The 17,221-nt window shown below is 45.2% G+C and overlaps 2 protein-coding genes across 4 annotated transcripts in view; one reads left to right on the top strand and one right to left on the bottom strand.

Annotated features, from left to right (window-relative positions):
• Positions 1 to 5,481, top strand: part of LOC110516691 (proto-oncogene vav) — a 53,482-nt gene extending 48,001 nt beyond the window's left edge. For 2 of the 3 annotated variants that reach the window (XM_036948783.1, XM_036948781.1), the window contains exons 25-27: positions 3,985 to 4,108; positions 4,461 to 4,612; positions 5,268 to 5,405. In XM_036948783.1, coding sequence (XP_036804678.1) covers positions 3,985 to 4,108; positions 4,461 to 4,612; positions 5,268 to 5,321 — 330 coding nt within the window. In that variant the 3' untranslated portion in view covers positions 5,322 to 5,405. Of the gene's footprint in view, positions 1 to 3,984; positions 4,109 to 4,460; positions 4,613 to 5,267 lie in introns of all 3 variants that reach the window. The other variant, XM_036948782.1, reaches the window with a different exon arrangement.
• A 3,518-nt stretch (positions 5,482 to 8,999) lies between these two features.
• On the bottom strand, positions 9,000 to 17,115 carry LOC110499479 (ubiquitin-like protein 5). Its single transcript, XM_036948780.1, has 5 exons — positions 17,039 to 17,115; positions 16,420 to 16,476; positions 14,529 to 14,612; positions 13,396 to 13,433; positions 9,000 to 9,193 (listed from the first exon to the last, which is right to left on the bottom strand). The coding sequence occupies exons 2-5, from the start codon at positions 16,473 to 16,475 to the stop codon at positions 9,150 to 9,152; spliced, it is 222 nt and encodes a 73-aa protein (XP_036804675.1). The 5' UTR covers position 16,476; positions 17,039 to 17,115; the 3' UTR covers positions 9,000 to 9,149.
• Between the last annotated feature and the right edge of the window lie 106 nt (positions 17,116 to 17,221).

The raw sequence follows: 17,221 nt of genomic DNA, 5'->3' as shown, positions 1-17,221 counted from the left end.
GTCTACCCTCATCGTTTCTCTCCCTCTCATCTCTCAGTCTACCCTCCTCGTTTCTCTCCCTCTAATCTCTCAGTCTACCCTCCTCGTTTCTCTCCCTCTTATCTCTCTGTCTATCCTCCTCATCTCTCTCCCTCTTATCTCTCTGTCTACCCTCCTCGTCTCTCTCCCTCTTATCTCTCTGTCTACCCTCCTCCTCTCTCTCCCTCTTATCTTGCTTTCTACCCTCCTCGTCTCTCCCCCTCGTATCTCTCTGTCTACCCTCCTCGTCTCTCTCCCTCTTATCTCTCTGTCTACCCTCCTCGTCTCTCTCCCTCTTATCTCTCTGTCTACCCTCCTCGTCTCTCTTCCTCTTATCTCTCTGTCTACCCTCCTCGTCTCTCTCCCTCTTATCTCTCTGTCTAACTTCCTCGTCTCTCTCCCTCTTATCTCTCTGTCTACCCTCCTCGTCTCTCTCCCTCTTATCTCTCTGTCTACCCTCCTCGTCTCTCTCCCTCTTATCTCTCTGTCTACACTCCTCGTCTCTCTCCCTCTTATCTCTCTGTCTACCCTCCTCGTCTCTCTCCCTCTTATCTCTCTGTCTACCCTCCTCGTCTCTCTCCCTCTTATCTCTCTGTCTACCCTCCTCGTTTCTCTCCCTCTCATCTCTCAGTCTACCCTCCTCGTTTCTCTCCCTCTTATCTCTCTGTCTACCCTCCTCATCTCTCTCCCTCTTATCTCTCTGTCTACCCTCCTCATCTCTCTCCCTCTTATCTCTCTGTCTACCCTCCTCGTCTCTCTCCCTCTTATCTCTCTGTCTACCCTCCTCATCTCTCTCCCTCTTATCTCTCTGTCTACCCTCCTCATCTCTCTCCCTCTTATCTCTCTGTCTACCCTCCTCGTCTCTCTCCCTCTTATCTCTCTGTCTACCCTCCTTGTCTCTCTCCCTCTTATCTCTCTGTCTACCCTCCTCGTCTCTCTCCCTCTTATCTCTCTGTCTACCCTCCTCGTCTCTCTCCCTCTTATCTCTCTGTCTACCCTCCTCGTCTCTCTCCCTCTTATCTCTCTGTCTACGCTCCTCATCTCTCTCCCTCTTATCTCTCTGTCTACGCTCCTCATCTCTCTCCCTCTTATCTCTCTGTCTACGCTCCTCATCTCTCATCTCTCTGTCTACCCTCCTCGTCTCTCTCCCTCTTCTCTCTGTCTACCCTCCTCGTCTCTCTCCCTCTTATCTCTCTGTCTACCCTCCTCGTCTCTCTCCCTCTTCTCTCTGTCTACCCTCCTCGTCTCTCTCCCTCTTATCTCTCTGTCTACACTCCTCGTCTCTCTCCCTCTTATCTCTCTGTCTACCCTCCTCGTCTCTCTCCCTCTTCTCTCTGTCTACCCTCCTCGTCTCTCTCCCTCTTATCTCTCTGTCTACCCTCCTCGTCTCTCTCCCTCTTATCTCTCTGTCTACCCTCCTCGTCTCTCTCCCTCTTATCTCTCTGTCTACCCTCCTCTTCTCTCTCCCTCTTATCTCTCTGTCTACCCTCCTCGTCTCTCTCCCTCTTATCTCTCTGTCTACCCTCCTCGTCTCTCTCCCTCTTATCTCTCTGTCTACCCTCCTCGTCTCTCTCCCTCTTATCTCTCTGTCTACCCTCCTCATATCTCTCCCTCTTATCTCTCTGTCTACCCTCCTCGTCTCTCTCCCTCTTATCTCTCTGTCTACCCTCCTCGTCTCTCTGTCTCTTATTTCTCTGTCTACCCTCCTCGTCTCTCTCCCTCTTATCTCTCTGTCTACCCTCCTCGTCTCTCTGTCTCTTATCTCTCTGTCTACCCTCCTCGTCTCTCTCCCTCTTATCTCTCTGTCTACCCTCCCCATCTCTCTCCCTCTTATCTCTCTGTCTACCCTCCCCATCTCTCTCCCTCTTATCTCTCTGTCTACCCTCCTCGTCTCTCTCCCTCTTATCTCTCTGTCTACCCTCCTCGTCTCTCTATCTCTTATCTCTCTGTCTACCCTCCTCGTCTCTCTCCCTCTTATCTCTCTGTCTACCCTCCTCGTCTCTCTGTCTCTTATCTCTCTGTCTACCCTCCTCGTCTCTCTCCCTCTTATCTCTCTGTCTACCCTCCTTGTCTCTCTCCCTCTTATCTCTCTGTCTACCCTCCTTGTCTCTCTCCCTCTTATCTCTCTGTCTACCCTCCTCGTCTCTCTCCCTCTTATCTCTCTGTCTACCCTCCTCGTCTCTCTCCCTCTTATCTCTCTGTCTACCCTCCTCATCTCTCTCCCTCTTATCTCTCTGTCTACCCTCCTCGTCTCTCTCCCTCTTATCTCTCTGTCTACCCTCCCCATCTCTCTCCCTCTTATCTCTCTGTCTACCCTCCTCGTCTCTCTCCCTCTTATCTCTCTGTCTACCCTCCTCATCTCTCTCCCTCTTATCTCTCTGTCTACCCTCCTCGTCTCTCTCCCTCTTCTCTCTGTCTACCCTCCTCGTCTCTCTGTCTCTTATCTCTCTGTCTACCCTCCTCGTCTCTCTGTCTCTTATCTCTCTGTCTACCCTCCTCGTCTCTCTCCCTCTTCTCTCTGTCTACCCTCCTCGTCTCTCTCCCTCTTATCTCTCTGTCTACCCTCCTCGTCTCTCTCCCTCTTATCTCTCTGTCTACCCTCCTCGTCTCTCTCCCTCTTATCTCTCTGTCTACCCTCCTCGTCTCTCTCCCTCTTATCTCTCTGTCTACCCTCCTCGTCTCTCTCCCTCTTATCTCTCTGTCTACCCTCCTCGTCTCTCTCCCTCTTATCTCTCTGTCTACCCTCCTCGTCTCTCTCCCTCTTATCTCTCTGTCTACCCTCCTCGTCTCTCTCCCTCTTATCTCTCTGTCTACCCTCCTCGTCTCTCTCCCTCTTATCTCTCTGTCTACCCTCCTCGTCTCTCTCCCTCTTATCTCTCTGTCTACCCTCCTCGTCTCTCTCCCTCTTATCTCTCTGTCTACCCTCCTCGTCTCTCTCCCTCTTCTCTCTGTCTACCCGCCTCGTCTCTCTCCCTCTTATCTCTCTGTCTACCCTCCTCGTCTCTCTCCCTCTTATCTCTCTGTCTACCCTCCTCGTCTCTCTCCCTCTTATCTCTCTGTCTACCCTCCTCATATCTCTCCCTCTTATCTCTCAGTCTACCCTCCTCGTCTCTCTCCCTCTTATCTCTCTGTCTACCCTCCTCGTCTCTCTCCCTCTTCTCTCTGTCTACCCTCCTCGTCTCTCTCCCTCTTATCTCTCTGTCTACCCTCCTCGTTTCTCTCACTCTCATCTCTCTGTCTACCCTCCTCGTCTCTCTCCCTCTTCTCTCTGTCTACCCTCCTCGTCTCTCTCCCTCTACCTTTCATCCCTTTTTCTTGTAAATGTAAACATGTTTAACTTTTTTTTGTAAAGCACTTTTCACATCTCTCTCGCTCCCCTCCCCCATCTCCCCCTCTCTCTCTCCCCTCCCCCATCTCCCCCTCTCTCTCTCCCCTCCCCCATCTCCCCCTCTCTCTCTCCCCTCCCCCATCTCCCCCTCTCTTTCTCCCCTTCCCCTCTCTCTCTCCCCTCCCCCATCTCCCCCTCTCTCTCTCCCCTCCCCCTCTCTCTCTCTCCCCTCCCCCATCTCCCCCTCTCTCTCTCTCTCTCCCCTCCCCCTCTCTCTCTCCCCTCCCCCTCTCTCTCCTCTCCCCCTCTCTCTCCCCTATCTCTCTCCCCTCCCCATCTCCCCCTCTCTCTCTCCCCTCCCCCATCTCCCCCTCTCTCTCTCCCCTTCCCCATCTACCCTATCTCTCTCTCCCCTCCCCATCTCCCCCTCTCTCTCTCCCCTTCCCCTATCTCTCTCTTCCCTCCCCATCTCCCCCTCTCTCTCTCTCCTTCCCCTATCTCTCTCTCCCCTCCCACATCTCCCTCTCTCTCTCTCTCCCCTTCCCCTATCTCTCTCTCCCCTCCCCCATCTCCCCCTCTCTCTCTCTCCCCTTCCCCTACCTCTCTCCCCCCTCTCTCTCCCCTCATCTCTCTGTTAGGAGATGGTTCAGTTCTACCAGCAACATTCATTGAAGGAGTATTTTAAGGATGTGGACACCACCCTTCAGACCCCCTTCAATCAGCCTGATCAGAGTGATACACCCTTCAACACACCCTCCCCAGGTACACACACACAGAACACCCTACAGACCCCCTTCAATCAGCCTGATCAGAGTGATACACCCTTCAACACACCCTCCCCAGGTACACACACACAGAACACCCTACAGACCCCCTTCAATCAGCCTGATCAGAGTGATACACCCTTCAACACACCCTCCCCAGGTACACACACACACACACACACACACACACACACACACACACACACACACACACACACACACTCTCTCTCTCTCAAGACTTCCTACAAACCTCAACTTATTTCCTTCCATAACCTCAAATATAAGTACTCTCAAATACTGTCTGTTTCAACACACACACACCCACGCTCACCTCTCCCTCTCTCCTCTAGGTGGCAGTATGCGTTCGTTTGGCACAGCGAGGGCCAGGTATGACTTCTCAGCCAGAGACCGTACAGAGCTGTCTCTGAGAGAAGGAGACACAGTCAAGGTCCTGTCTAAGAAAGCTCACAATGGATGGTGGAAAGGAGAGGTCTATGGACGGGTGAGGACCAACAAACACCGTCCCCCCCCCCCCCCCCCCCCCCCCCCCCACACACACACACACACACACACACACACACACACACACACACACACACACACACACACACACACACACACACACACACACACACACAGTACACACACACACAGTACACACACACACACACAAACAGTACACACACACACACACACACACACACACACACACACACACACAGTACACACACACACACAGTACACACACACACACACACACATGCAGCACATGGAGTAGGATCCTCACACATACACACAGTACACACACACAGTGCACACACACACAGTACACACACAGTACACACACACACACACACATTCACATGCAGTAGGATCCTCACACATACACCTGTCAACATGTACGGTCAACAGTGTGGACACACCTCCTCATTCAAGGGCTTTTCTTTATTTCTACATTGTAGAATAACAGTGAAGACATCAAAACTATGAAATAACACAAAAGTGTTAAACAAATCAAAATATATTTTAGATTCTTCAATGTAGCCACCCTTTGCCTTGATGACAGCTTTGCACACTCTCAGCATTCTCTCAACCAGCTTCACCTGGAATGCTTTTCCAACACACAAATTGTTGAACACTCGTCTCTCTGTCTGTAGGTCGGTCTGTTCCCAGCTAACTATGTAGAAGAGGATTACTCTGACTACTGCTGATGTCACCTCACACCTTCACCTGTGTGACTACTGCTGAAGTCGCCTTACTGTCACATCTCCACCTGTGTGACTACTGCTGATGTCGCCTCACTGTCACACCTTCACCTGTGTGTGAAAGAGACAGTGTGTCCCAATTCAATCCCTACCCCTTCCCCTGGCCCTAACCAGTGCAGTCAAAAATGTGATTTTACTGTTTTGTTTTTTTCAACAATATCTCCACACTATGAGGTTGAAATAACAGTCTGAAATTGTATAAAATTAAAAATTTAAAATTATTTTGAAAACAATGCTTGGAATTTCAGCCTGTTCAGGTGGGATGGAGTTTTTGACCCACAGCATGACATCACAATCTGATCTGATTTTTCTGACCAATGACCAGTCATCTTTTATTTGCATATGTCTCCACCTACTTTGAAGGGGTAAGCTGGGTAGGCTCTAGTTGCCAGGGATGGGCAACTCCAGTCCCACTGTTTCCCTAGCAAACACAGCTGATTAGACTGACTGTAATTCTGAACTGAAGAACATGATCATTGCATTACTGGAGTCAGATGTCTTAGCTGGGGCTGAAGTGTGACACCAATCAGGCCCCCGAGGACTGGAGCTGCCCATCCCTGCTCTAGAGTCTAGACAATCCTATCCGCCAATCAGAGCTGTGCATGTAAATATATTTAAATTTCTATCAACACACCGACACGATCAGACTGAGCATTCCAATGGCTGAAGGAGGCTCAGGGAAATAAATTATAAAACATTTATTTTAAGTTATTTTCATGAAGTAAACACACTGATTTATTAGACATCCAGTGATGATTTAAAATAAAAATGAAATAGACTGCGTGGAGTCGTTAAATGTTTGATCTGCAAGATAGAGGCAATATGGTGGAAGATTTACCACCACCATAGAGAATGATAGAGGCAATATGGTGGATGATTTACCACTACCATAGAGAATGATAGAGGCAATATGGTGGATGATTTACCACTACCATAGAGAATGATAGAGGCAATATGGTGGAAGATTTACCACCACCATAGAGAATGATAGAGGCAATATGGTGGAAGATTTACCACCACCATAGAGAATGACAGAGGCAATATGGTGGAAGATTTACCACCACCATAGAGAATGATAGAGGCAATATGGTGGAAGATTTACCACCACCATAGAGAATGATAGAGGCAATATGGTGGAAGATTTACCACCACCATAGAGAATGATAGAGGCAATATGGTGGAAGATTTACCACCACCATAGAGAATGATAGAGGCAATATGGTGGAAGATTTACCACCACCATAGAGAATGATAGAGGCAATATGGTGGAAGATTTACCACCACCATAGAGAATGATAGAGGCAATATGGTGGAAGATTTACCACCACCATAGAGAATGATAGAGGCCTCTAGTGGCCAAAAGGTTGTATTAGCACGGGGCAGCACCATTGAGGGCTTCCACCATTTCAATGTAGTCAACTGGCTGGGACTTCCAACTTCATTGGCTGATCCCTACTGGTGACCTTGTTGGGAGTCATGTGCAGCCAAGGGTCATCAGGAGGTATCAGCCAATCGTGAAGAAGAAATTGGGACTACTTCAAAATGGCCTCAATGGCACTGCCCATGATGTCACAGACGCCGTAGTGGGACGGATACAATGATACGGCCTCTTTCCATCTCTATGACCCCCCCACTACACACAGATACAGCCCTGGTCAGACGTGTTAATGTAGAGGGACCCCTGATACAGCCTCTTTCCATCTCTATCTATCTATCACTGAATCAATGTTTCTGCTGTGAATAAAACCTCTGACGTACCACGTGGTATGTCTCTGTCATGTTAACATGAACTATGTACAATGAGCGAATGCCTTTTTAAAAGCAACACATCCCCTTGAAAACAGATACGAGTCAGTTATTATAGTGTCTAGATGGACTACAACGTGTACATAGGATCATTTTGGTCATAAAATCAGGCTTGTCTAAGACGGAGTGTCACAATTGGTAAATGAAGGTTGTGTTTTGATTGGACAATTCCCCGTTTTCCCACTAACGTGGGGTGAACCGCTGCGGTGACAGCTCTCTATCCAATAGCATAGATGGACCTGCCCAGCAGACCGACTTTGTGTACTTAAGACAACACGTCGCAATTTTTGGTTTCTTAAGAAATACTGCACCAAACACCTTCATGTAAAATTGCACAACTAAAACATCCCCAGCAACAATTTACAAAATACAGATTTGTTTTAGTTGTCTTCAATTAATTCTGAGGAATTGAAACAGGCTTCCGTGTGTACAGTATCTCATGGGGGGACAAACCTCAATAAAACCAAACGCGGAATCGGTCAGGAAACAACCTCCAAGACTGAATCTCGTTTTTCAAACGAGCAACAGGGGGAAAAAAAGACACGTGCCATTCGGCGTGTTCAATATTTAAACTCTGAAATGAGGTTGCCACGAGCAGCACCGCAGCGGAGACGAGCGAGATGGAGAGAGTCTTCTCTCTCAGCCAATCACACAGAGCAACGTTCTCCACGGTTACAACGCCGCAGCAAAACAGCAGAGAAGTTGAGTCTCGCGCTTCAACGCTCTTAGCTGATGCGGAAATGGACCCACTATGCCGTTTACTCTGTGAATCTTCGCCACATCGACGAGTCTACCTTTAACATTGTTGCAGTTAATATTGACTAATATTCAGAGGTTCTGTCCCAAATGGCACAGAACAGAGTCTGGTCTATAGTAGTGCACTATATAGGGAACCTCTTACCTAGACAGAACAGAGTCTGGTCTATAGTAGTGCACTATATAGGGAACCTCTTACCTAGACAGAACAGAGTCTGGTCTATAGTAGTGCACTATATAGGGAACCTCTTACCTAGACAGAACAGAGTCTGGTCTATAGTAGTGCACTATATAGGGAACCTCTTACCTAGACAGAACAGAGTCTGGTCTATAGTAGTGCACTATATAGAGAACCTCTTACCTAGACAGAACAGAGTCTGGTCTATAGTAGTGCACTATATAGAGAACCTCTTACCTAGACAGAACAGAGTCTGGTCTATAGTAGTGCACTATATAGAGAACCTCTTACCTAGACAGAACAGAGTCTGGTCTATAGTAGTGCACTATATAGGGAACCTCTTACCTAGACAGAACAGAGTCTGGTCTATAGTAGTATACTATATAGGGAACCTCTTACCTAGACAGAACAGAGTCTGGTCTATAGTAGTGCACTATATAGAGAACCTCTTACCTAGACAGAACAGAGTCTGGTCTATAGTAGTGCACTATATAGGGAACCTCTTACCTAGACAGAACAGAGTCTGGTCTATAGTAGTGCACTATATAGGGAACCTCTTACCTAGACAGAACAGAGTCTGGTCTATAGTAGTGCACTATATAGGGAACCTCTTACCTAGACAGAACAGAGTCTGGTCTATAGTAGTATACTATATAGGGAACCTCTTACCTAGACAGAACAGAGTCTGGTCTATAGTAGTGCACTATATAGGGAACCTCTTACCTAGACAGAACAGAGTCTGGTCTATAGTAGTGCACTATATAGGGAACCTCTTACCTAGACAGAACAGAGTATGGTCTATAGTAGTGCACTATATAGAGAATAGGGTGCCGTGTGGGACACTCCCAGATAATAAAGCCAGTTAGAGATGGAGACAAATTAAACTAATATAAATATTTGCTTTTATTTCCAAACAATATCAAAACATTTCATCACTAGAACATCAACAATGTCTTCCGCAAAACCCGGATCCAATGATCAACAAACTCAAGCCTTGTTATTACATAGAATTGTGTGTGTGTGTCCTCAGTCTTCTACTGGTAGTACAGCTCCAGGTTCTGCCCATCATGGATCTCATCTGCAGACAGGTGAGTTAAGGAGGAGAACAGTGGTGGTGGTGGTGATGATCAGTAGTCCCACACAAACACCATCCATATGCCAGATGTACCGTGTGTGTGTGTGTGTCAAATGTCTCGAGTTGCACAACCAAATAATTTCCCCGAGTTTCCCTCAATATGATGAACTAAACCAGGAAACTCCTCACTTTCAAGGCAATACTTCACCAACAGCATTTCTCAATAACAAAAACGTTGCTTACATGTAGAAACCCACTCTGACAATAACCATCAGATAAAATGAGGAGGAGGAGGAGACATTCAAATGTTGCTGTGTGTTTCTCTCCTTACTATATCTAACAGTAGCAAAACCTGGAAGGAAAGCAGACATGTTGGCTCAGTATCGCCCAGTTTACAGATTCCTCCCTGGTCAGAGTGAAACTGCTGTTCTAAGGGCTCAATAGTGTTCTATTTCCTCTTGGTTAAACAGCTGTTTCAGCATTCTTTGTCATGAATGTTGTTCTGGAGGCAGCTCTACAGCGGTCACTAGCTGGCACAGCCACAAAGTCATCCAATCTCATTTTAAATTTAACCACACTGTTGAACCTAATGCCTAACACACTGTTGAACCTAATGCCTAACACACTGTTGAACCTAATGCCTAACCCTAATTTAAAACACACTGTTGAACCTAATGCCTAACCCTAATTTATAACACACTGTTGAACCTAATGCCTAACCCTAATTTATAACACACTGTTGAACCTAATGTCTAACCCACTGTTGAACCTAATGCCTAACCACACTGTTGAACCTAATGCCTAACCACACTGTTGAACCTAATGCCTAACACACTGTTGAACCTAATGCCTAACCCTAATTTAAAACACACTGTTGAACCTAATGCCTAACCCTAATTTATAACACACTGTTGAACCTAATGCCTAACCCTAATTTATAACACACTGTTGAACCTAATGTCTAACCCACTGTTGAACCTAATGCCTAACCACACTGTTGAACCTAATGCCTAACCACACTGTTGAACCTAATGCCTAACCACACTGTTGAACCTAATGTCTAACACACTGTTGAACCTAATGCCTAACACACTGTTGAACCTAATGCCTAACCCTAATTTAAAACACACTGTTGAACCTAATGCCTAACCCTAATTTATAACACACTGTTGAACCTAATGTCTAACCCACTGTTGAACCTAATGCCTAACCACACTGTTGAACCTAATGCCTAACCACACTGTTGAACCTAATGCCTAACACACTGTTGAACCTAATGCCTAACCCTAATTTAAAACACACTGTTGAACCTAATGCCTAACCCTAATTTATAACACACTGTTGAACCTAATGCCTAACCCTAATTTATAACACACTGTTGAACCTAATGTCTAACCCACTGTTGAACCTAATGCCTAACCACACTGTTGAACCTAATGCCTAACCACACTGTTGAACCTAATGCCTAACCACACTGTTGAACCTAATGTCTAACACACTGTTGAACCTAATGCCTAACACACTGTTGAACCTAATGCCTAACACACTGTTGAACCTAATGCCTAACCACACTGTTGAACCTAATGCCTAACACACTGTTGAACCTAATGCCTAACACACTGTTGAACCTAATGCCTAACACACTGTTGAACCTAATGCCTAACCACACTGTTGAACCTAATGCCTAACACACTGTTGAACCTAATGCCTAACACACTGTTGAACCTAATGCCTAACCACACTGTTGAACCTAATGCCTAACACACTGTTGAACCTAATGCCTAACACACTGTTGAACCTAATGCCTAACCACACTGTTGAACCTAATGCCTAATGCCTAACCACACTGTTGAACCTAATGCCTAACCCTAATTTATAACACACTGTTGAACCTAATGTCTAACCCACTGTTGAACCTAATGCCTAACCACACTGTTGAACCTAATGCCTAACCACACTGTTGAACCTAATGTCTAACCCACTGTTGAACCTAATGCCTAACCACACTGTTGAACCTAATGCCTAACACACTGTTGAACCTAATGTCTAACACACTGTTGAACCTAATGCCTAACACACTGTTGAACCTAATGCCTAACACACTGTTGAACCTAATGCCTAACACACTGTTGAACCTAATGCCTAACACACTGTTGAACCTAATGCCTAATGCCTAACACACTGTTGAACCTAATGCCTAACCACACTGTTGAACCTAATGCCTAACCACACTGTTGAACCTAATGCCTAACCACACTGTTGAACCTAATGCCTAACACACTGTTGAACCTAATGCCTAACCACACTGTTGAACCTAATGCCTAACCACACTGTTGAACCTAATGCCTAACCACACTGTTGAACCTAATGCCTAACACACTGTTGAACCTAATGCCTAACCACACTGTTGAACCTAATGCCTAACACACTGTTGAACCTAATGCCTAACACACTGTTGAACCTAATGCCTAACCACACTGTTGAACCTAATGTCTAACACACTGTTGAACCTAATGCCTAACACACTGTTGAACCTAATGCCTAACACACTGTTGAACCTAATGCCTAACCACACTGTTGAACCTAATGCCTAATGTCTAACCACACTGTTGAACCTAATGCCTAACCACACTGTTGAACCTAATGCCTAACACACTGTTGAACCTAATGCCTAATGTCTAACCACACTGTTGAACCTAATGCCTAACCACACTGTTGAACCTAATGCCTAACACACTGTTGAACCTAATGCCTAATGCCTAACCACACTGTTGAACCTAATGTCTAACAGTGTTGAACCTAATGCCTAATGCCTAACCACACTGTTGAACCTAATGTCTAACACACTGTTGAACCTAATGCCTAACACACTGTTGAACCTAATGCCTAACACACTGTTGAACCTAATGCCTAACACACTGTTGAACCTAATGTCTAACACACTGTTGAACCTAATGCCTAACCACACTGTTGAACCTAATGCCTAATGCCTAACACACTGTTGAACCTAATGCCTAACCACACTGTTGAACCTAATGCCTAACACACTGTTGAACCTAATGCCTAACCCTAACCACACTGTTGAACCTAATGCCTAATGCCTAACACACTGTTGAACCTAATGCCTAACCACACTGTTGAACCTAATGTCTAACACACTGTTGAACCTAATGCCTAACCACACTGTTGAACCTAATGCCTAACACACTGTTGAACCTAATGCCTAACCACACTGTTGAACCTAATGCCTAACCACACTGTTGAACCTAATGCCTAACACACTGTTGAACCTAATGCCTAACACACTGTTGAACCTAATGCCTAACACACTGTTGAACCTAATGCCTAACACACTGTTGAACCTAATGCCTAACCCTAACCACACTGTTGAACCTAATGCCTAACCCTAATTTAAAACACACTGTTGAACCTAATGCCTAACCCTAATTTAAAACACACTGTTGAACCTAATGCCTAATCCTAATTTAAAACACACTGTTGAACCTAATGCCTAACCCTAATTTAAAACACACTGTTGAACCTAATGCCTAATCCTAATTTAAAACACACTGTTGAACCTAATGCCTAATCCTAATTTAAAACACACTGTTGAACCTAATGCCTAATCCTAATTTAAAACACACTGTTGAACCTAATGCCTAATCCTAATTTAAAACACACTGTTGAACCTAATGCCTAATCCTAATTTAAAACACACTGTTGAACCTAATGCCTAATCCTAATTTAAAACACACTGTTGAACCTAATGCCTAATCCTAATTTAAAACACACTGTTGAACCTAATGCCTAACCCTAATTTAAAACACACTGTTGAACCTAATGCCTAATCCTAATTTAAAACACACTGTTGAACCTAATGCCTAACCCTAATTTAAAACACACTGTTGAACCTAATGCCTAATCCTAATTTAAAACACACTGTTGAACCTAATGCCTAATCCTAATTTAAAACACACTGTTGAACCTAATGCCTAATCCTAATTTAAAACACACTGTTGAACCTAATGCCTAACCCTAATTTAAAACACCAAAAAGCGCATTATTGTAAAAATGCATGAAAACAATATAGCCACGTTTGACTTTGCCGCTGCTCTGTCTAAGGGGAAATGGCCCAGTTGTGCCTCCAGGACGCCATCCGGTGGTCAAACAGTGAAACTGCACTTCGGAGGGCTCAAAAAGGATACAGTCTCCCAGAGACACGTGGTCCTTGAATATGGTGTACCTGAGAGGAGAAAACAGGAAGTTAGTCACAGAGGAAGAACACGCCCTCGACCAGGTTCCTTCCGGAACGTTTCAGATAGAAATTACATGATTCCTTATTCTACATGTCACAGAGGAAGAACACGGCCTCGACCAGATTCCTTCCGGAACGTTTCAGATAGAAATGACGTGATTCATTATTCTACACGTCACAGAGGCTTGTAGGTTCTACATTTCTATCTTAATATTCTAACACGTTACCCTGGATACAAACGCAGACGACACAGAGACCAGTCTGAATAATACAGGAGGAAGAGAAGGAGAAGTGACTCGTCACTGGTTCCAAATGCCACAACTAACAAGTTTCCGAGTGACGCAGCTAAATCTAAATCAAAGTTTGTCACGTGTGCCCGAATACAACAGTGACATATTTACAGGCTCTAACCAACAGTGAAATACTTACTTACAGGCTCTGACCAACAGTGACATACTTACTTACAGGCTCTAACCAACAGTGACATACATACTTGGCTGCTGCCAACACACTGACTCAACTCCAGCCACTTTAATAATGGGAATTGATGTAAAATATAATCACTAGCCACTTTAAACAATGCTACTTAATATAATGTTTACATACCCTACATTACTCATCTCATATGTATATGTATATACTGTACTCTATACCATCTACTGCATCTTTATGTAATACATGTATCACTAGCCACTTTAAACTATGCCACTTTGTTTACATACCCTACATTACTCATCTCATATGTATATACTGTACTCGATACCATCTACTGCATCTTTATGTAATACATGTATCACTAGCCACTTTAACTATACTACCTAATATAATGTTTATATACCCTACATTACTCATCTCATATGTATATACTGCACTCGATACCATCTACTGCATCTTGCCTATGCCGCTCTGTACCATCACTCATTCATATATCTTTATGTACATATTCTTTATCCCTTTACACTTGTGTCTATAAGGTAGTAGTTGTGGAATTGTTAGGTTAGGGAGGTGACTCGTCACTGGTCCGTAGGCTAGGGAAGTGACTCGTCACTGGTTCGTAGACTAGGGACTTAATTTCTTTCTCACCATTTCTTGAGTACGATCTTGTCCCACCGTGTGCCTGTCTGGGCAGCGATGAGCTTCTTCAGGTCTCCTATAGTGTCTTCTGAGCTGGAAAGGGTTAAGGCTGTACACAGATGACTGCTCTAACGACATGTTGGTATAGTGTGTCTATGCCTGCAACCTCTGAAGGTTCAGCATCTACAGACATCTATATAACCCTAACCCTCGAAAAAGATCTGTAGTAATTTAACCTTTAGTTTAATTTTTTTTAAATTCTTGCTGATATGAAAGATACATTCCTTGTTTCCAAAACAATATCGCAACGATGTGTTTTAACGTTCAGAACGAGCGTCTGGGATAAAAAAAAAAAAAAGTATGTGGACACCTGCTCGTCGAACATCTCATTCCAAAATCATGGTCATTAATATGGAGTTGGTCCCCCCTTTGCTGCTATAACAGCCTCCGCTCTTCTGGGAAGGCTTTCCACTAGATGTTGGAACATTGCTGCTATAACAGCCTCCACTCTTCTGGGAAGGCTTTCCACTAGATGTTGGAACATTGCTGCTATAACAGCCTCCACTCTTCTGGGAAGGCTTTCCACTAGATGTTGGAACATTGCTGCTATAACAGCCTCCACTCTTCTGGGAAGGCTTTCCACTAGATGTTGGAACATTGCTGCTATAACAGCCTCCACTCTTCTGGGAAGGCTTTCCACTAGATGTTGGAACATTGCTGGGGCAGCTTGCTTCCATTCAGCCACAAGAGCACTAGTGAGGTCGGGGACTGATGTTGGGCAGTCGGCGTTCCAATTCATCCCACAGGTGTTCGATGGGGGTTGAGGTCAGGGCTCTGTGCAGGCCAGTCAAGTTCTTCCAAAACGATCTCAACAAACAATGTCTGTATGAACCTCGTTGTGCACGGGAGCCAGCTGAAACAGGAGGGACTTCCCAAAACTGTTGAGACAGAGTTGGAAGCACAGAATCGTCTAGAATGTCATTGTGTGCTGTAGTGTTAAGATTTCCCTTCACTGGATCTAAGGGGCTCGAACCATGAAAAACAGCTCCAGAACCTTTATTCCTCCTCCTCCACCAAACTTTACAGTTGGCACAGTGCATTGGAAACTCATCTAGAATGTCATTGTGTTTCCTTCACTGGAACTAAACAGCTCCAGACTATTACTCCTCCTCCACTTTACAGTTGGCACTATGCACCAAAACCCATATTCGGCGGTCGGACTGCCAGAAAAGGCATTTCCACTGCCGGGTCCAATGGCGAGCTTTCCACCACTCCAGCCGACGCTGGGCATTGCTCATGGTGATCTTAGGGTTATTATGTGTGGCTGCTCGGCCATGGAAACCCACTTCATAAAGCTCCTGGCGAACAGTTCTTGCGCTGACGTTGGTTCCCCGAGGCAGTTTGGAACTCGGTAGTAAGTGTTGCAACCGAGGACAGACAATTTTTAACACGCTGCAGCGGTCCCGTTCTGTGAGCTTGTGTGGCTTACCACTTCGCGGCTGAGCCGTTGTTGCTCCTAGACGTTTCCACTTCACAATAACAGAACTTTCAGTTGACTGGGGCAGCTCTAGCAGGGCAGAAATTTGACTAACTTACTTGTTGGAAAGGTGGTATCCTATGATGATGCCACATTGAAAGTCACTGAGCTCTTCAGTAAGCTCATACTACTGCCAATGTTTGTCTATGGAGATTGCATGGCTGTGCGCTCGATTTTATACACCTGTCAGCAACGGGTGTGGCTGAAATAGCCGAATCCACTCATTTGAAGGGGTATTCACATACTATTGTAACAGTGTGTTACTATCGCCAATAGGCGCTAAATCAGATGCAGTCTATGAATGGCGTAGGCTAGTCTGTGCTGTAAGACTAGCATGGTGGTCAGTTTAGTAAAAAAGGATACTTGCACTTCACCCGGACCTTCTTGCCCAGCCGGTCATTGCAAACCACCTCAATCATCCTGATCCGCAGAGAGAGACGGGGAGAGTTGGTTGAGACCGCGGTACAGTATGACGACACCGTGAACATACGATAAACACTATTTTCAAACAACTTCGATACGGAAGTGACTTTTTCGTAGCAGGTCAGAACTTAAAGAGGGGTTAGGATGATTAACGTAGTCGGTTAAGAGACTGAGGTTAAGACGGGTTAGCGAAAAATGCTCTCATAACCTGCTACGAAAATCACTTCGTATCGAAGTGGCGTGAAACAGCACACAGTTTAAACTAACTAGCGAACTTTAGTTGTTTACACAACAGTGGTGATTACAATACAAGGATGATGTTCCAGTTGTTTGTCATTACAACTCCAATAATGTAATGTTACTTAGCAGCTAACATAACAGCTAGGACAATAAACGTTATGTTGTCATGTGGAGTTGGCTAATGTTAGCAGAGCTAGTTAGCGCTTCATCAACAACCACTGAAAAAATAAATAAAGCATTACGTCTTAAATATTGAAGTTTCCTCACATGTTTATTGGTCTATACCATTGATAAAATATCGTATAAGTACAGATATTACCTTATTGATAGCTAGTCGTTAGCGAAAACCAGAATCGTTTCAGCCTGGATAGTCGTAAAGCGTTCCGCTTTGTGTACAACGAGAAAACGCACCAATGAAACATCTAAACGGATGATTGACGTTGCTACGTCAAGGCCTCTCATAGGGTGACATGTCAAGAGAAGGCGGGCACTGCAATATTCA

Source organism: Oncorhynchus mykiss, chromosome 17 (genome assembly GCF_013265735.2).
Source record: "Oncorhynchus mykiss isolate Arlee chromosome 17, USDA_OmykA_1.1, whole genome shotgun sequence".
NCBI lineage: Eukaryota > Metazoa > Chordata > Actinopteri > Salmoniformes > Salmonidae > Oncorhynchus > Oncorhynchus mykiss.
This window is presented reverse-complemented; position numbering and strand designations above follow the sequence as displayed.

What these genes read in the sequence shown, in the direction of transcription:
- LOC110499479 (XM_036948780.1), bottom strand. Translation starts at nt 16,475, where the DNA reads ATGATTGAGGTGGTTTGCAATGACCGGCTGGGCAAGAAGGTCCGGGTG. An exon ending in AAGGTCCGGGTGAAGTGCAA is followed by an intron (nt 14,613 to 16,419) that starts GTATCCTTTTTT and finishes AACCCTTTCCAG; the next exon opens with CTCAGAAGACACTATAGGAG. An exon ending in CCACGTGTCTCTGGGAGACT is followed by an intron (nt 9,194 to 13,395) that starts GTATCCTTTTTG and finishes ACCTGTCTGCAG; the next exon opens with ATGAGATCCATGATGGGCAG.